A 24040-nucleotide genomic window follows, 5' to 3' on the forward strand; every position below is an offset into this window, starting at 1 on the left:
AGAAAAGGTTAAGACATCTGTGATTTCTTCACCTGTTTGGCAGTATGTTGAACAGCAGCAACTTACTAAAACATCATAATTCTACATATTGTGTTTAGCAAACAGTACTAGTATGGGGGGGGCTCTTTTCATACGGTTTCACAAATCACACAGACTTGGATCATGCAAACCGTTTCAGTCGGGAGCTTTCATTTTGCTTTAATCCATGGGTTTCCCTGGGTCAGGCATCAACCACGGGCCGGTGATTGCAGGAGTTATCGGGGCCCAGAAACCTCAGTACGACATCTGGGGGAACAGTGTGAATGTAGCCAGTAGGATGGAAACCACCGGCGTTCTGGGGAAGATACAGGTGAGATTGCTAGGTTATATATGCCTTGGTATAGAGCGTCGCAGTCCCGCCCCCTACAATGGCCCAGGAAATGAATCCCAATGCATTTTTCCCATAGACATTTCAAAAAGTATTTATTTAAAGACGGTTACGCCGCGGACAAAGCCAACTCGAGTCGTGACAACTCATGACAACACAAACAATATTTTGGACCAAACAAATAATTACAAAGAAGAAAAACAACAAAAAAGTGTTGTAACCTGCCGTTCTTTTCTTCTTTCTAATTATTTGTTCGGCCCAAAAAAAAGTGTTTGTTGTCATGATTTGTCACGACTCGAGTTGGCTTTGTCCGCGGCGTAAACGTCTTTAAATAAATACTTTCTGAAATGTCTATGAGGAAAATGAACGGAGAATCATTTCCTGGTCCATGGTAGGGGGCGAGACTGCGACGCTCTATATGTATCACATGAAAACAAATAATAGAATGAAAATGATATATCCACAGAGCTTTGGAAAAGGTGTGTGGCATAACGTGTTCCTTCCACGCACTACGTCCAACCAGGGAAACTCCCCCCCTGTCAGGTGAAAAGAAGCGGCTCGGACTCCTCATGCATAGAAGGAAGCATGAGGTCAGTCCGTTGCTCTCCCCAGGTTGGCAGAGGGGGAGTGTGCTGCCCAGGATTAAATTTGATAATTGACACTGGGTGAACAAATGGGTTACAAAATCATGGGATAAAAAAGAAAAGAAAAGAAATGGTGTCGGACAATATATATTTCTTTGCTAAACAAAATATGATTATGAAATAATAATTTCTCAGTCCGGCAAAACTGAACTTTCTTTACCTCTGTAAGCCGTAAGCTGACAGACAGCATTGTCCATTTTCAATTGTAACGAATTTGTCTGCTGTAACAATGCTTGTTGACAATGTAAGGAATGTAAGGAACCTGCATTTGTGGGATGAGCAGCGTAGCCAAGTATGTGGGCTGCGGCCAAGTAAACCTACCCTCAAGTTGCGATACTAATATACCACTGCGCTGCACTGCGCATGCATATGCAATAGGGGCGGATGAAGTCTGGCTGCGCCAGGCTAAAGTAAACCTACCCATGGTACCTGGGGGTGGTTACTGATTTGTATTTTGATGTGCGACACGACATCGGCGTACAATGAAGTTAGCATTATGTTATGCTTTAGCTATTGAAAAATAGCAGATCTACAAGCTCATAGCGCGCCACCGAGTGGCGCGCTACGAGCTTGTAGGTCTGCTATTTTTGAAAAATCGAAGAACGACTGACATAGAAACACAGCTTTTTCAGAAAACTGTCAGAATGTAGAAGACATTTTTAGAATCTGATCTCAGGTCAGAATGGGTTAAACTTTGAAGTGGCCCAGGCTCACTCTGTCATGTGCTGTTATCAGACTTCCGTCGTTATGCCAATTAATTCCTCCTCACACACATGTCTGTGTTGTCACTGCGGCTGTATATCCTACTGACTCGCCTGCCAGTTAGGAGCCCCGACCGGAAAGACGTATAGAACCTTCATTATACCACAGGTCGTTTCGAGGAAGCAATCTGATTGGTTGAAACAGCCTTCTAGCCGTGGGTTAAACCAGCACCATTCACCACCTAATCAAAACAAAGAATTCAGCTGCTCTGTTCTCCCAGGACATTTGTGGTCATAGTGACTACATCTGTCATTAAAAATATATTTTTTTTCTTTCAGCGATTTTCTTAGTTTTAAGGGTAACTGTTGCATAATTGCAATATTACACTCGAGGGTGTGGTTTAACGTGATTATTGCCACGACAGTGATGCGGTGAGGAACGAGACGAAGTCGAGTTCCGCAAGCATCACTGAAGTGATGACACACACCCTCTCGTGTAATATTGCTTAATTCCACACCTCCCACCCAACACTCCCTGCTGACATGTTGAATAGAAGAAGAGGGGAGCGCTGCCGTGGTCCGTTGTTTGTTGAACTGAATACAGGTGCTCGTTGGCGAGGTTAGATAATATCATAAAAGAAGAGGATCCAAGGCACTCTGTGAGGTGAAAAAAAGCCTTTTTTATTGGGTTTAAGGCATGGCAATCCCATGAGACCCTGACGAAGGCTGAGTGCCGAAACGCGTTGGTCCTTTTTGTAATGTTCTTTGCCATGCCTTAAACCAGGGGTTCTCAACGTTTTTGGCCGGGGACCCCCGGAAATGCTTTGGCAATGTCTCGGGACCCCCGCCCCGCCCCCTCCCGACCCCCAATATAAATTGACTGCTACAATAACCTTAAACCATTTTGGGCGGGAACCCCTTTTGGTGTTTTAAGCATTGTTATAATTTAGCTATTGAAAAATAGCAGATCTACAAGCTCATAGCGCGCCACCGAGTGGCGCGCTACGAGCTTGTAGGTCTGCTATTTTTGAAAAAAAGTGAAAATAAAATTTAAAAATATATATATATATATTTTTTTTAAATAATTTGGGGACCCCCTAAAATAATTTGGCGACCCCCCGAGGGGTCGCGACCCACGCGTTGAGAACCCATGCCTTAAACCCAATAAAAAAAGGCTTTTTTTCACCTCACTGGAACAGAGTGCCTTGGATCCTCTACTCCCTGCTGACATGTAGGAAATAATACATTCCTCTATGCCTGGCTTTGCTCCCCCAAACACGGGTTTGTATAGAGCGTCGCAGTCCCGCCTCCTACCCTGGACCAGGAAATGAAACCCAATGCATTATTCTCATAGACATTTCTTAAAGTATTTATTTAAAGACGGTTACGCCGCGGACAAAGCCAACTCGAGTCGTGACAACTCATGACAACACAAACAATATTTTGGACCAAACAAATAATTACAAAGAAGAAAAACAACAAAAAAAGTGTTGTAACCTGCCGTTTTTTTCTTGTTTCTAATTATTTGTTTGGTCCAAAATATTGTTTGTGTTGTCATGAGTTGTCACGACTCGAGTTGGCTTTGTCCGCGGCGTAACCGTCTTTAAATAAATACTTTAAGAAATGTCTATGAGAATAATGCATTGGGTTTCATTTCCTGGTCCAGGGTAGGAGGCGGGACTGCGACGCTCTATAAAGTAGACACTTGACAACGCCGGGTGCACCGCAGTGGATTCGAACCAAACACGGGGCAGATACTTTACCACTGCACCACCCGAGCTAAACGTCTAACGTCAGTTTGTGTTCTCCATGCAGGTGACAGAGGAGACGAGTTGCATCCTGACAGCGCTGGGATACATGTGCTCATGTCGGGGCATCATCAACGTGAAGGGTAAGGGAGAGCTCAAGACCTATTTTGTTCACACCGAGATGACCCGATCTCTGTCACAGGGGACCGTGATGCCTTGAACACACGCAACATGTGTGAAACAGTGGACTTTACCGATCACACATACAACGTACAAAGTGAAAATAACGTGATCTGCCTCCCGGGGACTCTGTCGACTCCAACATTACCCGAAACTACCAGCGTGACCGACGGACACGCAAACTTTCCAGCACATCGTCATTCCTTAGGAAGCTTGTACGTACGGTAGATCGGTGTTGGTCCGCGGGTGCACAGTCGCAGTCCATTCAGTGCTGTTGCTGCATCTGGTTTTTCATCCCAGCTCCAATGCAGACCTGCCACGCGGCCAAGAGGGGGAGAGCCTGATGAAAAGGAAGATGCGCTCCTGGTCATCGGATGGCAGTATAGGCCACGTGTACAGGACTATAGTGATGTGGAGCTCATTTAAAGCTGCAATCCATAACTTCCGTATCCTACCCCAAGGATTCAAATCTGGGTCTTCCACGTGAGAGATGGCATTTTGTAACAATCTGGCAATAAGCTTGGTCAGGGGAGGTATTGCGCTTCAAGCAGTACTAGTCAGTGTCGCATTGCTGGTTTTGGTGGGACGCTATTTTAAAGACGCCACTCGCACGTCGCTTAACACCTACACTACAGGCCACACGATGGGCCATTGCTATGCATTTATAGGCTCATTCCTATGTTAACGCCCGCTAGTGGTGCGAAATTAAGGGTTGTTTGTAATCGCATGCACGTGCGTGTGCTCCTGAAACAAGCTTGGGCGTGGTACAGCGTGCAATTATGGAGCTATTTTACCAATGCAACACTACTAGTTGACCCCAGGGTCTACAGTTGTCAGTGGAAGAGTAAGGAGACCACCTCCAGATGTACTGCAGATGTTATAACATACTAACTATACCTTACAGGTGAAACCTGACATACTGTACTGTACAACAGGCCCGTTCTTATTAGCGACCTAGCTAGCCAATCATGTAGTAGCGACCTAGTCATGATTGGCTGCCTCCTAAGCCCCGCCTCGCACTGCGGAAGTCTGGCCACACCGCCTGCATCTAAGACCGCAGCTCGAAGTTAGCTAGCTGCTAATGTTATGAGCTAACTGCTTGGACAGCAGCAAAGCCACGACAAAACACAGTGATTGAACCACGAACAGAGTGTCGGAAAGAGCTGCAGAGACAGGAAGACCTCTGTTACTGAACAAACACTCTACTGACTCCATACATGGGCATCTGGCGGCCCGGGGGCCACATGCGGTCCTCACCTTCACTTAATGTGGCCCGCAGGTTAATATCAGAATACTGATATATTATTGATTTCAGCTGTTACGATTCCAAACATGCAAACATGACCCGCTTTAATTACTAAATTAGTAGCTTAATGAGTAGTATTAACACAATCCCCGCCAAAAAACAGTAATATGCGATGTGGCCCTCTGGAGTGAGTGTGGAAATATAGTGGCCCTCTCCATCGTCAAAGTTGCCCACCCCTGCTCTACTCTATAGCAATGATTACAACCATGATTACAATCACAGAAAAAAAAAGGTTTTAACCCATTTTAGATTTTAGCGTTGACTATTCAAAAATAGCAGATATACAAGCTTGTACATCTGCTATTTGTTTTTAATTAGTATTATTATTTTTTAATTGACAAATCTTCAAAGTGTGAGAACTACTGATTTAGAAGGCATTTGCAGAATCCGCGGCATCGGGTCTTAATGGGTCAATTAATGCCAAAATCACTTAACCTACCTTTAAAATAAAATAAAATAATGTGTTCATTCATGAACATACGTAAGTTCCGGATTGCAGCTTCAACCCTGACTGCGGTGCTGTGCCTCAGAGCCTTAGATCCAAGACAAGCAGAGCTGCGTGTGAAGCTTGGCCTCATGTTGTTTTTTTATTTTGGTGCCCAATTTGAGAACAACAGTGTTGCATTTTTAGTTCAAATACTCGTGTTTATTGCCATGTAGAGCATCTGATGCCAACAAACTGCCGGTTTTGTGGCTAGTTTGCAAAGAATCTGTGAAATGTAAATATAGCTTTGTAAGCTCTGTTACTGTCCACAAATGTGTAGGCGGACTCGGGCAGAAGATTCAACAGCAAACGGGTGTTTTGTTTTGTTTTGATTTTGTTTTTATTCATCCGAAACACGTAGATTTAAACTGCCATCATTTTGTTATTCATTAAATGTTTGTATATAAGCTGATGATCCCTACCTTGACTGTCTGTTGTTTGCTTTGATGTTGTACATGAACGTTGTCCTTGAAAAATGTAGACTAAATTGAATGTGCTGACAGTGAAAACAAATATCTATTCTAAGGAGATTACTTCATAGGTCCTAACGTAATCCTAAAGCTTAGGATGATAAATTCCCAAACAATACAGGTTTGTATCAGACAGTTCTGATGTGTGATGTCTGAACAAACCCTCTACAATGGGTTTCTAAAAATGTGGTCTGCATCATGTGCAATTCTATATAGCCTTACATTTCAGTATATTGGCTACTGTATTTTAACATATAGTCTCACGCATCTATAGTATAATAACTGTTAACATCTACGTCTCTACTTTCTGTGAGATCCCATCGCCTCATTTTCAGCAGCTGCACTTGCCAAAACCACTTGCCAATACCATTATCGTGAATTCAGAGGAGGCAATTAGTGGAGAACTCCTACTGTATGTCTTTCAGATATTCAGAAACCAAGAAAACCTTCCTGCATGATGTCTTTAATGATTACTTTTCCATGTCCTTCTTTTGAGGCTTTCTGGAAATTGCAGCTGTTTTGAGTCTTCCTTCAAGTTGCAAACTTTTCACATAAGCAAAATGTAGTTTCATCTGAAAAGATACACAATCCTCTCTGGTGGGTGGAAACCTCATACATGGTATATCTCTCTGGTGGGTGGAAACCTCATACATGGTATATCTCTCTGGTGGGTGGAAACCTCATACATGGTATATCTCTCTGGTGGGTGGAAACCTCATACATGGTATATCTCTCTGGTGGGTGGAAACCTCATACATGGTATATCTCTCTGGTGGGTGGAAACCTCATACATGGTATATCTCTCTGGTGGGTGGAAACCTCATACATGGTATATCTCTCTGGTGGGTGGAAACCTCATACATGGTATATCTCTCTGGTGGGTGGAAACCTCATACATGGTATATCTCTCTGGTGGGTGGAAACCTCATACATGGTATAGAGTGTCGCAGTCCCGCCTCCTACCCTGGCCCAGGAAATGAAACCCAATGCATTTCCCTCATAGACATTTTTTAAAGTATTTATTTAAAGACGGTTACGCCGCGGACAAAGCCAACTCGAGTCGTGACAACTCATGACAACACAAACAATATTTTGGACCAAACAAATAATTACAAAGAAGAAAAACAACAAAAAAAGTGTTGTAACCTGCCGTTTTTTTCTTCTTTCTAATTATTTGTTTGGTCCAAAATATTGTTTGTGTTGTCATGAGTTGTCACGACTCGAGTTGGCTTTGTCCGCGGCGTAACCGTCTTTAAATAAATACTTTAAAAAATGTCTATGAGGAAAATGCATTGGGTTTCATTTCCTGGGCCAGGGTAGGAGGCGGGACTGCGACGCTCTATATCTCTCTGGTGGGTGGAAACCTCATACATGGTATATCTCTCAGGTGGGTGGAAACCTCATACATGGTATATCCGAACCTTTTCAGGATTCAAATTCAAAAATAGCAAAAGTAGCAGATCTGCAAGCTGAAAACGTGCCGCTTGGCGCTGCGTTTTGAGCTTGTGGATCTGCTACTTTTGATACGATTGTGTGACGCTGAAGTATGATCAAAAGTAGGGCGTTCATTTACGAAAAGAGTTAAAAGAGTTAACCCATTTTGGTGTTAGCATTATGTTATGCTTTAGCTATTGAAAAATAGCAGATCTACAAGCTCATAGCGCGCCACTCGGTGGCGCGCTATGAGCTTGTAGATCTGCTATTTTTGAAAAATCGAAGAACGACTGACATAGAAACATAGCTTTTTCTGTCAGGATGTAGAAGACATTTTTAGAATCTGATCTCAGGTCAAAATGGGTTAATTTACGAAAAGAAAAACCACTAAGAGTTCAAATATGGAGATAGGAGATTTCTGCACGACAGCAACAATATATTTTATTACTACACACACTAGCACACAGGCCTACATATCCACAGTGACAACAAATGGCGTGTCCTCGTGACGACCACAGACACGCGTGGCGCGTTCAAGCTGGAACGACTGATCCGTATCCCTCTGCCACGTTTCGTGAAATGCCGTTTTTCCGACAGAATTCCGCTTGTATGAGCGCGACGCGGTCATACTGCCGCCCTGGTTGGTAAAGAACGGGAGGTGTCCGTCTGCCGTACTCTGACGAGGATCGAACTGGCATAGCTCTGGACATCTCCTGTGAGAGAGACGAGGAGAGAGAGAGAGAGAGAGAGAGGTCAATCTGACTGGTCAGTAGTTTATTAGTGGTATAATAATAACCGTATACATAATACAATGGCTGTGCCTTTGTAAATAAAATAAAAATAAATGGTGCATTTATATAGCGCCTTTATCCAAGGCGCTTTACATAGATTGTGCATTACATTCACCCATTCATACACCGATTGCGGCGGAAGCCATGCAAGGTACCAACCAGCACATCGGGAGCAATTTGGGGTTCAGTGTCTTGCCCAAGGACACTTCGACATGTAGACAGGAGGAGCCGGGGTTCGAACCGCCGACCCATGGATCATTGGACGACCTGCTCTACCTCTTGAGCCACAGTTCCCTATGGCTAAAGGACCGTTCACACTGTACACTATAACTATAGGCGTAACAAAAATGTAGTTTTAGGGCGTCCTCTGGCCAAGTGGTCCAGGCACATGCCTTGTGTTTTATGAACACAAGGCTGCTGTACTTTATACCTCATACTTTAAATGCTTAGTATGAGGTATAAAGTACAGCAGCCTTGTATTCATAAAACAGAAAGATTGGGTATTGGGTAAGACTGACGTTATGTATCTTTCAGGACCTTTCACTGCTTCGTCTCAACCATTACTCTATGGCTCTGGTCTCAGCCACCGCGGTGGATATTTTGACATTCCTTTTTTTTTATGTTGCCACTACTGTTGGAGCAGCCATAAACTACACAGGTTCATCTCAATGTTCTGGGCATCTTTGTAATGTTAGTGTTAGTAAAAAGCAGGTAAAAGAGTAACGTTTGAGGCAGACTAACATCAGTCACTCTACAGTTCACTGTAGTAGAAGAGGTGCGGGTTTTACCCCGCAGCTATGTCGGCTCCGCCTACAGGAAATACGTAAGCTGCGACTATGAGACCCGTTTCTGAATTCGTCTATAGGCTCTGGCCTGACAGCGCGCCGCGTGTTCGAGTCCCGTTCATGACGACCTTTGCTGCATGTCTCTCCGTCCCACTTTCCTGTCTGTCTTCACTAATAACTATCAATAAAGGCAAAAAACAAATCTTAAAAAATATAGTTTTAAAATTAGTGGATGACCGAATCTACACCAACTATGAAAATAGGCTACAATGGTGAACGATATAGCTCAGTGGGAATGGGACTTAAAAGAAAAAGAATAATATATATATATTGTTTTTAACTTAACGTGTTTAATATCACAATCCATATCCATAACATTAACCATGCGCCTCGTATGGAGTTCAGAGCAACGTTTGGAGAGCAGACACATATGGAGAATGGAGATCTGGGGTGTCTGACCCTTGGAAAACAAAGAGCAAACTGGTTTGTAATTATTATTTTTAATTCACTCTGATTAATGGGGCTCTGTGGGAGGACATGCCGTTCCACCCAAAAACATACATGTATACACAGTAGGAGCATTTCTTCACTGACAAAACTAAACTGTACACACAGTATACTGCTGCTCCCACAGCAATAACGTCATACTCTGCTTTCCAGCCTGACTGCCACACACAATCTCTCTCTCTCTCTCTCTCTCTCTCTCTCTCTCTCTCTCTAATTTTCATTCTCCTCCTTTCATCAGTCTCAGGAGGATGGGAGGTCCTTAAGCTTAAACTGTGGTGCAGCACCAGCTCTTCAGCCTCTCCTTTAGGCTGAAGAAGGTGCTCCAACTCTGAAAAGCCTCCTGTATCGTCCTGGCCCCAGCAGCTCTCTCAATGACTAATGCGGGCCAAATGATGTTGAGAGAGTGCTCCTGCATGCAGCACCTGCAGCACCAGGCTGCTGCTGCAGCTGTTCCAGTCTGTAACAGCCAGTGTCCTCTTCTTTGTTGTGGTCTGTTGGGGGGGAGTGACATCAACACACGCGGTGCCAACAAACTAATCAAGCTGTTGAGGAGCGCTAGTTCTAGTTGGAGTTAAACTGAACACACTGTGGATGTGGAGGGGAGGATGGGGACAAAGCTGGACGCTATCCAGGTGAATCCCTCCTATCTACTCTCTGACACACTCACCTCAGTCACCTGACACACCACAAAGCCACTTGTGACCCATTCTGGGCAGGAACCCCTTTTGGTGTTTTAAGCATTATGTTATACTTTAGTTTAGCTATTGAAAAATTGCATATCTACAAGCTCATAGCGTGGCACTCTGTGCCGCGCTATGAGCTTGTAGGTCTGCTATTTTTGAAAAATAATTTAAAAGCACCTGATACTGGAAAACGGTTTATTGTCTCCACCAGGCCGAAGGCATGGGGAGAGAGTATGTTTTCCACTCCGTCCGTCCGTGTGTCCGTCTGTGAACAGCTAATCTCCGGCACCGTTAACTCGGTCGATGCCAAATTTTGCACACACACTCCCTGGATGCCAACGATGAACCTCTGCCCCAACATTTCCAGAACGGCCTATTATAGCGCCACCAGGAGGTCGCTTTGTGCAAAACAAGTTTTTGGACAGTACACCTACAGATTTTGTCCAAACATCACGCAAATTGGTACACAGTCTCTCTAGAGCCATTCAACGAAACGGGTCTTTCAGACTTCTCAGACTCCATCCTGATTGGCTAAGATTGGCTTCCAAAGCAAGCAGGAGTGCTCAGTTTCAAACAAAATGCTGCAAATCATGAACACATCGTGTGATTTCCGTGAAAATTGTGCACGGCTGCACGCACATTCCCACTAGGCCGATGAAGAACATTTTCAACTCAGCCTTTTTACCTCTAACTGCACGGATCTGTGGATAACTTTGTATGCCAACTCCCTAGAGGCCAAGGAAAAACCTTTGCCTGGAATTTTTCACATCTGCTCTTTATAGCGCCACCAGGAGGCCGACATATGTAAAACACATTTTCTAATATTACTCCTTCAGATTTTATCCAAATTTCATGCAAATCGGTACACATTCTCTCCATAGTCATGTGATCAAGACGGGTTTGTTTGATTTCTCATAATCCACCCTCATTGGCTACGATTGGCTTCTAAACTTTTCAGGAGTAGCCTGATTGGCTACGATTGGCTTCTAAACTTTTCAGGAGTAGCCCGCTTTGTACCCGTTTTGTACAAATCGCCACAACTACTCAACGCAGCGTCCAATTGTGGTGAAACTGTGCATGCATATTCCCACTAGGCTTTGTGTGTGCGCGTGCGTGCGTGCGTGCGTGCGGACATTTTAGTTAATTTAAAAATAACTCCTCATTCATGTTGGATGTAGTCATGTATGGTTATAGTTATCGTTATCATACTTTGTTCAATAACTATTTTGTACATTCTCAGTGTTTTAAATGCATAAGTTCACACTGAACATTTTACTGTGCATTCTATGAAAAAAATAAACCATGAGTCATTCTTTTTTTTTTTACTATAATATGAGTAAATTTCAATTGGTGCACACACAGATATTTGTACATAATTACAATGGCTGATTTATTTTTAAGAATCGCATATGCTATCTCTAATTGATAACACGCATCCACATGTAACATCAGAATCGTTATATATTTTAATTAGCAATTCTATAGTAATTGTAATGAACAAGACTCTGACAATGAAACATTGGAATTCCTGATTCTGATTCAGAATTCATTCACATTAATGAAAATATTGGGTTTAACATTCAGTAATCCTGGTCTCTAAACTGCCTCCCCTTGGCCAGCCGGGGCGCCTGATGGAGGGGAAAGGAACTGGTTGGAATGTGTTCCTTCCACGCGCTACGTCCAACCAGGGAAACTCCCCCCTGTCAGGTGTAAAGGAGCAACTTGGACACTCAGGCATGAAGGAAGCATGAGTTCAAGTCCGTTGCTCTCCCCAGGTTGGCAGAGGGTGTGTAGAGCCCAGGATCACATTAGATAATTGACACAGGGGTGAAAAATGGGTTACAAAATCATGGGATACAAATTATTAAAAAAAAGAAAGGAATATAGATACGATTTCAACGACTCACAGGCAATACATTTTAAATGAAATACTTTATGATACTCAAATACTCAATTTATCATATTAATCTCTGTCTGTACTTCAGACAATCATGTAAAATCGTGTCTGTATATGCAGTAGAATATGAACTGTTAAATGGCATGATTTGAGCAGACAGTTGACTGGAAATAAAACTGTAAATCAACTGTCCATCATCTAGCCTATTTTATAAATGAAAACTAACCTGTTCATGTTCCGCTGACTTTTAATCAGTGTGACTGACAGGAGAGATGATCAGAGGAGCAGTGTTTTTACCATCATCATTTAGTCCAGGACAAAAGTATGGATAGAGTCTCTCAGTGAAGGTGCAGCCAGTGTAAGAGTAGAGATGAACTCTGGACTCCACATCATAAAAGGAGACCACACCCTCCTCATAATCCACAAACACTCCCACTTTCTGGAGCTCCTCTCTTACAGGGAGGAGGACAGCAGGGCTAGCAGCAGCCCGGTACTCATTTCCATTCCTCAACATTATAGTCCAGTAATTGTTGGGTTCCAGTGTTATTTGTCCCTTCCTGTTGATGGACTCTCTGGCCAATCCTAAAGACCATGTAGTCTTCCCTTTAACCTGAACCTCATAGTAAAACCTTCCTGAGGAGTATCTTTGTTTTCCTAAGACAGAGACACAAACAGAGAATCTCTCTTTGGTGTCTGGGAGATTCTTCGCCACATCTCCAAGACTCACTTGTTTTCCATCCTCAGACATGATGAGTTCGCAGTGTGCTGTATCAGGGTCCAGAGTTACATCCACAGCATATTGCTGGACCCTCCTCAGCTCAGCATCATGCAGCTCCTTCTCAATCTCTTCACTGAGTGTCTTCTCCAGCTGAGCCAAAGCTGTCTTCACAGTCCCCAGGTGTGGAGACTGATGGACATTGACCTTCGTCCAGTCCTTGGTGGGTTTCCATCCAGTGTTGATGGATGTGAAGTTCTGGAGGAGGTGGACGTGGTCTTTAGTGTGTGAGAGTTGCTTCAGCTCAGAGCTTCCCTTCTTTAACTCAGTGATTTCCTGTTGCAGATCTTTGATGAAGCCTTCAGCCTGTTTCTCTGTTGTTTTCTGCTTCTTTTCAATCCCACCAATGAGCTCATCCTGGCTTCTCTCAATACAGCTGATCAAAGCAGTGAAGACCTGCACACTGTCTGCTATCTCTCTGTCTGCATCTTTCTTACTGAGATCTACTGAGTATTGGACTTCCTGGATCTTCACTTGTCTCTCCTGGATCATCTGCTGAACCTCAGACTCTGCCTCTCCCAGCTCAGCCTTCTTTCCTTCATATGCCTCTTTCAGAGATACAATCTGATGTGACTTGTGCTCTAACTGAGTGCAGAACTGACAGACACACGTGTGGTCAGTCTTACAAAACATCTCCAAAGGTCTGTCATGTTTCTTACACATATAGTCTTCCAGGTTCTTCACAGGGTCGATTAGTGTGTGTCGTTTTAAACCTAAGACTCTGTGATGAGGCTCCAGGTGAGTCTCACAGTAGGAGGTCAGACACATCAGGCAGGACTTCACGGCCTTGAGCTTGTTCTCAGTACAGACGTCACAGGAGACGTCATCTGGTTCAGCAGGTTCTGGGTTTGTGGCCAAAGTTTTCTTCAGCTGCTTTGACTTCCTGAACTGATCAGCCATCTCGGAGAGGACTTTATTAACAGAGAACGCTGGTCTCTTGTAGAAGGTTTCTTTGCATAGCGGACACTGACACACATCCTTAGTGTCCCAGTAACGTGTGATGCAGGCGTTGCAGTAGTTGTGTCCACATGGAGTGGTGATTGGATCAGTGAACACTTCCAGACAGATAGAACACAGGAACTGCTCTTCAGACAGGAGGCTGCTGTCGGCACACGCCATTTATACACGCTGGAAATACAAAGTGAAAGAAATGTAGTTCTTCAATTATATTATTGTTTTGGAACAGAGCAATGTTGACGGTCAGGGACGTATTTAGTTCATGCATAGGCAAGATGTGCTATCATAGGTATGTGCCTATGATATTATACTCTTACTCCACTAAAGTTATTTGAAAACGTTAGTTACTTTGCAGATGTATTATTACGAAACACACATTCAGCACTTCAGTTCTGTTCTATATATACTATATAAATTTTGGCCATTTGAAAATAGCGGATCTACCAGCTGCTATTTTCCAAAAGATTTGTATACATTTGAATACTTTAAATGGGACATTTAGAGTATTTCTGCATGGCAGTATTGATTGATACTTTTACTTAAGTAAAACATGTGGGTACTTTTTCCAAAACTGGCAGGGGGGGGGGGGGTGCAAAACTGTTTGTTTGTGTAAAGACAATACAAGCCTACTGGGAATTCAATCTTTCATTTTATGAAACATGGGGGGTTACGAGGGGGGGGGGGGGGGGGGGTTACGGCCCATCATGACTTTAACACGGCCCTGTTGACAGCTACATTATTGAAACCTGTGTTGTTGTTGTTTTACTGAAGATATCAAAGAACAACAATAAGATCGTGTCTGGATACATTCTCTGTCAATGAATGATATATCTTGTATTATCTAATATATTATTTGTTGTACTCACGTGTCTTTAAGTATTCCTGTAAAAGTTCTGTCGAACGGAGGTTTTGTAGAGAGAGTGCAGTGAGCTGTCTGGAACCCTTCTCTGTCAGCGTTCTACTTTCGGTTTAGATTTACTGAGAAACGTCCTTGTTGCAGTTAACCCTTCACATCCACTCTGCTCTGCTCTCCACTCCTCTCTCCCTCATCCCTTTCCTTTCCTCCTCTCATCCTCTTGTTCTCTCTTGTCTAGTTAGTTAGTTAGTTAGTTAGTTAGTTTCATTTATTTGTCCACGTGTGGAAGTTTGTCTTCGGTCTCAACAGTAAAAAACAAACAGTTACAACAACAGCAACAACACTTAACACAATTATTTTCTACCAATAGTTTGGTGTCAATCACAGCTGCCTATAGACCAGGGTTTCCCCAAACTGTTTCATCTTGAAACCCAACACAGCAATGTGGTGACCCCCGGTACAGAAATAAGTATTAATCACTTTAGCCTTATTTCAGAAATAGTCAAAATAGTAAGTAAGTAAGTACATTTTATTTATAACGCACCTTTCGAAACAAAGTTACAAAGTGCTGAACAGTGACACAATATAATACAATCAGGTTAAAACAAACATAGTAGTAAAATAATGCAAGAAAATAAATAGCCAATCTATAAGCTTACAACGGGTCGCTATGCAACTTGTTGTAAGCTTGTAGATCGGCTATTTTCACTACTTTTAAAACGTGTTTTAAATGTATGCAACATTTCCTTTATATGAATATGACCCCCCCCCCACCCATTATATAAAACATGAACCAAGTCCTTGTACGAAGAAAGGAATATAGATAAGATTTCAACGTCTCACAAATTAAATATACTTTGATACGCAAGTACTCAATTTATTTAGTACTTTGGCTGTACTTCAGACAATCATGTAAAATCAAGCTGTTTATACAGTAGAATATGAACTGTTAAATGGCTTGATTTGACACTAACCTTTTTATTTTAAGCTGAGATTTTTAATCAGTGTGACTGACAGGAGAGATGATCAGAGGAGCAGAGTTTTTACCACCATCAGTTAGTCCAGGACTGAAGTATAGATATAGTCTCTACTCTCTCAGTGAAAGAGCAGCCAGTGAAAGAGTAGAGATAAACTCAGGCCTCCACATCATAAAAGGAGACCAGACCCTCATAATCCACAAACACTCCCACTTTCTGGAGCTTCTCTCTTACATTGCTTTGTTTTTAGAATATAAGGTTTTCTTCATTTCCTGAAAATGTTATATTTTTCATTTCCTGAAAAATGAACATTTTTGGAGTTAGGTGGTTTCTTCCCGACAGCAGAGATATGGTTCATTCATATATACAGCATTATGCTTCTGATAAAACAATACAAACTGTATAATACGTATATAATATATACTACTAGTCCTTACCCGTTCTGAATATATGAACAGCAAATGATGTTCAGTGTGGTGCCCAGCGCGTGTGTTCACGTTAACATGCCCCGTCCGAGTTGTTTTCCCCGTCCGAGTCTGTTACGCGGAATTTCCCCGTGTGGGTCTGTTATGCGGAAAAGTGTGTCCCAGTATTAATCTGTGTCCGTCCCAACATGCATTTCACTGGTGACCCAGAATAGGACAGACACACCGACAGACAGCGATCGGTGAATTTAGTAATGATATGTATTAAACAATGTGTATTTGTATATACAGTACTATATATCATTGCTGTCGGGCAGAAACCGTTCATGTCCATATTGTCTTTTTTGTTTTCTTTGGGGTAAATTATCGCCCTATACCAGATCACACAAAAGCATCGAAAGTGGCAGATCCACAGCGGCGCGTTTCGAGCTTGTAGATCTGATACTTTTGATGTTTTTAACCCATTTAGACCTTACGGGATTTCAGGCCCCGCCTCTCTAACACTCTCTGCACGTCCCTGGTTTTACTCGTATGCACCTGTACACAAGATCCTGTACACAAGATCCATCCTGTACACAAGATCCTGTACACAATATCCTGTACACAAGATCCATCCTGTACACAAGATCCATCCTGTACACAAGATCATGTACACAAGATCCTGTACACAAGATCCTGTACACAAGATCCATCCTGTACACAAGATCCTGTACACAATATCCTGTACACAATATCCTGTACACAAGATCCATCCTGTACACAAGATCCTGTACACAAGATCCTGTACACAATATCCTGTACACAAGATCCATCCTGTACACAAGATCCTGTACACAACATGTAGCAATAAAGTTCAACCTTGAATTGTCTCTGTGTGCAGGACAGGACGTACCTGTAGGATCTAGCACATCAGATCATGGATCTGATGTAGGAGCAGGAGGAGCAGGAGTAAAATGGTAAATGGTGCATTTATTATAGCGCCTTTATCCAAGGCGCATTACATTCACCCATTCACACACACATTCATACACTGGTGGTGGCGGAAACCATGCAGGCACCAACCAGCACATCAGGATTAGGGGTTCAGTGTCTTGCTCAAGGACACTTCGACACTAACTCTGGGGGAGCCCGGGTTCGAACTGGCGACCTTGCGGTTACCATCTGGAAACTCTACCCCTGAGCCACCGCCGCCCCAAGTAAGTAGTAAGTAGCCTTGCCGAGCCATGAGGCAGGAGCCTATCTCCTGTTTCTGTAGCATGAGGCAGCTTGATGTACAAGTACACCCCCTGGACATGACGCTAGTATGTCGCAGGGACTTACCCCCAATCCAACCCTTGATGCTGAGTGTCAAGCAGGGAGGTCCCATTTTTACAGTCTTTGGTATGACCCGGCCGGGGATCGAACCCCGACCTCCCAGTCTCAGGGTGGACACTCTAACCACAAGGCCACTGAGCTGGTATAGGAGGAGCAGGAAGAGATCGCTATACTCATTAGGAGGAGATCCTACTACGTATTGAGATAGAGGAATCTATCACCCCATTGCCGTCCCCAGACAGCAGGAGGAAGTGGAGGAGAAGGAGAAAGGCCTCCTGACTAGTCTAAATTATGCCAGGGACCCCCGAAAGATTACTTAAAATTATTGTCTCCACCAGGCCGAAGGCATGGGGAGAGAGTATGTTTTGCACTCCGTCCGTGTGTGTGTGTGTCCGTCCTTCCGTCCGTCTGTGAACAGCTAATCTCCGGCACCGTTAACCCGGTCGATGCCAAACTTTGCACACACACTCCCTGGATGCCAACGATGAACCTCTGCCCCACATTTTCCAGAACAGCCTGTTATAGCGCCACCATGAGGCAGCTTTTCACATTTTTTACCTAAAACTGCACCGATCTGCGTGAAACGTTGCATGCACACTCCCTAGAGGCTAAGGACAAACCTTTGACCTGCATTTTCCGCATCTGCCTTTTATAGCGCCACCAGGAGGCCCACTTTTGTAAAACACATTTTTTGATATTACTCCTCCAGATTCTGTCCAAAAATCTCACAAATCGTTACACAGTATCTCTATGGTCATGTGTTCAAGTCGGATCTGTCCGATATTTCATATTCCATCCTAATTTGCTATAATTGGCTTTCACAGTTTGCAAGATTGCCCCGTTTTGAACAAAAGCCTCAAATCATGAACGCAGCATGCAATTTACGTGAAATCTTTCACACATTTTCTTACTAGGCTGAGGAATATATCCCACCCTTTTCACATTGGCCTGTTATAGCGCCACCAACAGGTTGATTTTTGCAAAACACATTTTTGGAACAAAATGCCTCAAATCATCCAATTGCCATCAAAGGCGTATGAAGAAATGGCACCCTTTTCACATTGGCCTATTATAGCGCCACCAGGAGGCCACAACCTGACCTGCCCTGGTGGAGACCTGTGCCCAGAAGGGCACTTTTTCTAGTTGTGACTGTCACAATAAGCTAGTTTAGGAAGCAATTGCAATATCCATTAGAATCTGCTACTAAACCCTCCACAACATTTTTAGACATAAGACAAACAAGATAAGCTCCTCTAGCTGCAGATCTTTCTGCAAGTGGTTCCAAGCTGCAGGGGCGTGGAACATAAAGGCTTGTTTGTTGAGTTCAGCACGAACCTTAGGTATGGGGGTGTTGTTTGGAATACTTACATATTTTCGTGATATATATAGATATGATGCAATTGTGAACAATAGCCAAGTAAGATTATGTATCCATTGGCCAATCATAATTGACCCCAGGGGTTAACTGGGGACAGGGAACTCCTTCTAAATCTATGTTTCACTGCTTCTCAGTAGTAAGTGTGAGGGGTGGTCAGGAGATGTCTATGAGCTCGGCGTTTCAAGCCTTGAAGGCCATTGTATGTGATGGAGTCACATACCCATACATGCTATGTAGGTAAGAGGGAATCAGATCAAGTGTGTGTGTGTGTGTGTGTGTGTGTGTGTGTGTGTGTGTGTGTGTGTGTGTGTGTGTGTGTGTGTGTGTGTGTGTGTGTGTGTGTGTGTGTGTGTGTGTGTGCGTGCGTGCGTGTGCGTGTGCGTGTGTGTGTGTGTGTCTTTGTGAGTGGACGTGTGTTTTGGGCATAGGCTTGGCCCCAGCTCCCAGCTTGGCACACCTGGTTCCAGCTGGTTCCATCCTCCAGAGTCCAGTCTATAAATGTTCTCTCCGCACCGACGCCAGATGGTTTCACAACCCCAGTGTGTGGTAACGCTTCTAGTCAACTGTGTATTTCCTTGTGAATCCTTAGTATTAGTGTTTTTTTGGAAACTTAGATTTTTGCTTCTCGTGACTTTTGTTTTTCAATAAACACCCTTTACTTGGACTTTGGCTTTGTTGTGTTCTGCTTTTGGGTCCGCCAGTTTTTTACAAATCGTGTGCCAACGTCTGAGTCTGCACAGGCACAGGGCTAACACCTGAATTTACCCACGAGGATCAATAAAGGTTCATCTCGTCTCTTATTTAAAATGTTCAAATTCACACCATGAGCCATCGCTCACCTGAGGGAACTGTGTGTGTGTGTGTGTGTGTGTGTGTGTGTGTGTGTGTGTGTGTGTGTGTGTGTGTGTGTGTGTGGGGGGGGGGGGGGGGCAGTTTAGAAGCTGCCTTTGCTCAATCGATTTCGTCAGTATACACTTGAATGCATCTTGCGCTCTCTCTCGCTCCCGCTCCCGCTCTCTCTCTCTCTCTCTCTCTCTCTCTCTCTCTCTCTCTCTCTCTCTCTGTGTGTGTGTGCGTGTGTGTGCTGTGCTTTCAGCAACCTAGAAAATAACTTTGAGACAGTTTCCTTCACAAGTAGGCTACAGTATGTTGCCTGCCAGGCTAAATGCAGCACGCCCAAATGAGTGTTGGCGACTATCACTGGTCTGGCTGCAGTGGACAAGGCCCACGCTCATCACCACACCTGCTACAGCTACAGTATCACTGGTTTGGCTGCAGTGGACAAGGCCCACGCTCACCACCACACCTGCTGCTACAGTAACCAGGGCCAATTTAAATGCAAATGACCAAACAACAACATAATTGGACCTCGCCAGAGCTCTCCCTTGACAGATGTGTCTTGGGGAATTGTAATTGATTAGGCTACAATTTATTTTATTGATGTGACCTGATGTTTCTCGCTCTGCTGTCCTGCTCAGTAATGGACCCTTACTGAGCAGCTTTAATAACTTGGATGGCTTGTATGGATGTTATGCGCTGAACCCATTTTGGGCGGGAACCCCTTTTGGTGTTTTAAGCATTATGTTATACTTTAGCTATTGAGAAATAGCAGATCTACAAGCTCATAGCGCGGCACTCGGTGCCGCGCTATGAGCTTGTAGATCTGCTATTTTTGAAAAATCGTGAAAATGTCGTGCAAATCTTTGAATATATATTCTTTCAGAGCGAATGTTTTTAACTCATATCTTTGCTTCTGGGGGCGGGGTGACTGGGACAACATATTTTCAGATGGGGGGTCGGCGGCAAATTACATATATTTTTGGGGGTCCTTGACATGAAAATGTTTGAGAACGACTGACATAGAAACATGGGTTTTTCAGAAAACTATCAGGATTTAGAAGACATTTGTAGAATCGTCCTCAGGTCTAAATGGGTTAACCTCTCAGTAACCCAAACACGCCCTGTCGCCTTAACCACATGAACCCTGCAGTATAGTGTCCCTTTTCTGGCCACATCATAATAGCCACATCAAATAGGCAACCGCTCTGCTCAAATGGCAGATCTATAAATGCTCACAGCGCGTTGTGAGCCTGTAGATCAGCAATCTTTACTGTGATTTGTGTTTTGCACTTTAGTCTTGCTTTTATGAATCATGAATTATTGTTTGTTTCATCTGCCTCGATTGGAATGCACTTTGAGGTCAGCTCCGGTTGTTTTATCAATATAGGTGACTTAATTGACTTGACCTCACTTTAAAATATTTGTTAACCCATTTTGGGCGGGAACCCCTTTTGGTGTTAGCATTATGTTATGCTTTAGCTATTGAAAAATAGCAGATCTACAAGCTCATAGCGCGCCACCGAGTGGCGCGGTACGAGCTTGTAGGTCTGCTATTTTTGAAAAATCTTAGAACCACTGACATAGAAACATAGCTTTTTCAGAAAACTGTCAGGATGTAGAAGACATTTTAGAATCTGATCTCAGGTCAAAATGGGTTTTAGTCTATGTTTTGGGCGAGTTGATACAAATGAAAGAGCTGTGGTTATTATATTACCTCTTTGAACAGGTCTAGGCCTCTGCCTTTACTGTGTTCTCTGTCATCCCGGTGCAGTTTGTTATCATAACCCTCGGGCAGGTGGAACAATCGGTCATAGGTGAAGACCTCAGGGGCCTACAGGTCCAAACAGACACATGTTAGACAACAACAATCAGGTATAGGCTACTTGGCCACTAGCTCTGAGATTGTATGAATGGAACCAAATGGACCCATAACATGTAAAAAGGCCCCAAAGTAACCCAGAGGACCCCTGTATACCTCACTTTGAGAACCACTACAATATGCAATACCTATATATGTTATGATTGAATTTGTGTTTACCAACTAATTATAATGACACATAATGGTACAGCTAAGGCTGGTCAAATGGTATTCACCTCCATTCCAGAAACAATTGGACCAGCAGCGATCATGTTGGACACATGATACAGCACTGTTGCCTGTCAGCTTTACTTGACATTTTGGACAAATTGTAAAAAGACAATGGAATAATTTTGTGACTGACTGGATTATAGAGCTCGATCGGTTTAAAACAACAATAACATTATCAATTTTGAGCCTGCGTTGTGTTGCGAAAACTGTCTTCACATTTCTGAATTTCAGGGGGGAAAGGAATTGTAATGTGTCGAGTTTCTCTGGCCCATAACAGCAGCGCGGGTGAACTCAATCCAACTAATTAGGGTTCTCTCGTCGCTGTCCATGGTGCTGAAAACAGGTTTGTTTTTTCTTTGTTCAACAATTGACTTGAAAATACTATCTTCAACAGATCATGTTCAACGTTTGGTAACTGCGGTGACACGTTATACGGACTAGACCATCGTCAAATTAAGCTCACTAACACATTCATCCTGGCTTAATAGCTATAGCATATTTCACTAATAGTTTACTAATATTACTATGCATGCAACATTGTGTTATACCTTGGATTCATTGCTAAAATAAGACATCTCTTTGCTGTCCTTTCGTCGTGGTGGGATGTGACTGAACACAGACAGGGTAGAGATGGGTTTTGTATAGGATTCCAATGATAGTATATCCATTGTGTCTAGGCTAGATTCAACAACAAATGCTCACAACATATTTTGCTGCTGGCCGAGGGACTGACAGAAGGAATGCAACCACAGACTCAGGCGTCTGTGGTTGCTAGGATACCCCCCACTGCTAGTAAGTCAGTAACTCTATCTGTCTATCTATCTATCTATCTGCTCTTCTTTCTGTTAACAGAGATCTCATAACCTCTACGATCTATAGGCCAAGTTCATACTGCAGCTCAATACAATTGTCACTCATCATATTAAGAGTCATCAAAGAGTAATATAAAGATCAAATTATTTCTTTAAAAGTCGTATATGATCCAAGCCTGTTGGAAATAAGGAAATGGAATGGAATGGAATATCATGGAGACCACAATCTAGAGGGGGGAGGGGGGGAGTTGTAAGTAGATTTGAGATGTGTTTTCTCCAAGGAGAAACAAATACTTTCTCTGAAATACTGAAATACTTTCTCTTTTCAAAATATTACAGTACGTTTGCCCTTTGCCCAGTGTGTTCGGGGCCATGCAGGATATTTTTTGATGAATTGAACAAGGTGGACCCTCTTGTAAACAAGTGTAATGCTTTATTGGGTCGTCCACTCACAGTTAACAGTCTTTGTATTGAGTTGTGCTGGAAATGTACTGTAATTCTGCAAACTGTTATTACATATTTCAATAAATCAATCAAAAGGCCGAGGCCTTCGACAAACTTTCTAAAATGAAATGTGTAGGTTAATCTAATATGTGGGCCCCTCCATTTTATCTGTAGTTCTAGCCTGGGTCTTGTAGTTCTAGGCTGGGGCTGGGTTTGGCATGCAGAAGATGATCGGCCCAGGGTTAATCCGTCCCTGGGTCGGTAAATGACACCATTCTTTACTTTATCTTTGAAAGTGCACAAATGTCTTTACACCCACACAGCACAGGACAATGGCTGTGACGTGAATGTGATGCTAAGTTGGGCCCCCAAATAATTGGGAAAAACAATAAAAGTTAAGTAGGCCTACAATAATCGCTAAAAGTAAAGCATGGGTTGAGAAACGTCTTAACTCAACCTCGGCTGGGAAAAAGCTATTTTGAAGAGGCAAAACAGCTAAATAGATACGCATGCACGCACGCACGCACGCACGCACGCACGCACGCACGCACGCACGCACGCACGCACGCACGCACGCACGCACGCACTCACTCACTCACTCACTCACTCACACACACACACACACACACACACACACACACACACACACACACACACACACACACACACACACACACACACACACACACACACACACACACACACGGGTGGTAGCCTGCTTTCGACATGTGTTTAGGTTAGAAATGTAGGTTGTTCACTGGGATTAGTGTGCCCTCTGCTGGATGGTTTTAGTAATACTTGTACAAGTGTGTCCACCTAGGTTCTGTGTTTATTGTCACATACAATGCAGTTGTAGCAGCATTACTGGCAGTGGAATTCTGTAACAATTACATAGAATAAAAAGCGTTAGCCTCATAGCTTAATTGCCTAAGACTTACCCTACGACATCATATTTTTAAGGTTTTCAAGAAAGACAAACAAATTCAAATTATACTTTCTGCCTAAGTCTGAGGATAGGTCCCAGGTGCATCCATGCGATGTATTTTCGTTCTGAGGTATTCTATTCATAGTGACTCATAGGAATAGACTATGTGACAACCAGGTATAGTCTGGTGACCACTGACCACCAGAGAGACGGGTTACAGCCGGAATGTAGACGGCACCCCGGGAGCTGTA

At 43.3% G+C, this 24040-nt stretch overlaps 3 protein-coding genes across 4 annotated transcripts in view; 1 reads left to right on the top strand and 2 right to left on the bottom strand.

Moving 5' to 3' along the window:
* The window catches only part of adcy2b (adenylate cyclase 2b (brain)), a 104804-nt gene extending 100591 nt beyond the window's left edge, over positions 1-4213 (top strand). For both annotated transcript variants that reach the window (XM_079521811.1, XM_079521812.1), the window contains exons 24-25: positions 225-349; positions 3528-4213. In XM_079521811.1, the coding sequence (XP_079377937.1) occupies positions 225-349; positions 3528-3680 (278 nt within the window). In that variant the 3' untranslated portion in view covers positions 3681-4213. The remainder of the gene's footprint in view (positions 1-224; positions 350-3527) is intronic.
* Positions 4214-7828: 3615 nt separating this feature from the next.
* On the bottom strand, positions 7829-22276 carry cfap90 (cilia and flagella associated protein 90; the record flags this gene model as incomplete). The annotated part of the gene is made up of 3 exons (XM_079522103.1): positions 7829-8047; positions 21234-21350; positions 22157-22276. 3 exons carry the CDS (start codon positions 22274-22276, stop codon positions 7868-7870), a joined length of 417 nt encoding a protein of 138 aa, XP_079378229.1. The 3' UTR covers positions 7829-7867.
* Positions 12232-14685, bottom strand: LOC306937832 (zinc finger protein RFP-like). Its single transcript, XM_079521820.1, has 2 exons — positions 14596-14685; positions 12232-13900 (listed from the first exon to the last, which is right to left on the bottom strand). Exon 2 carries the CDS (start codon positions 13889-13891, stop codon positions 12245-12247), a length of 1647 nt encoding a protein of 548 aa, XP_079377946.1. The 5' UTR covers positions 13892-13900; positions 14596-14685; the 3' UTR covers positions 12232-12244.
* Positions 22277-24040: the final 1764 nt, after the last annotated feature.

This window comes from Electrona antarctica, assembly GCF_951216825.1.
Source record: "Electrona antarctica genome assembly, chromosome: 15".
Taxonomy (NCBI): Eukaryota; Metazoa; Chordata; class Actinopteri; order Myctophiformes; family Myctophidae; genus Electrona; species Electrona antarctica.

Bases quoted from the DNA above. Each gene is read 5' to 3' on its own strand.
- LOC306937832 (XM_079521820.1), bottom strand. From the start codon at position 13,891: ATGGCGTGTGCCGACAGCAGCCTCCTGTCTGAAGAGCAGTTCCTGTGT.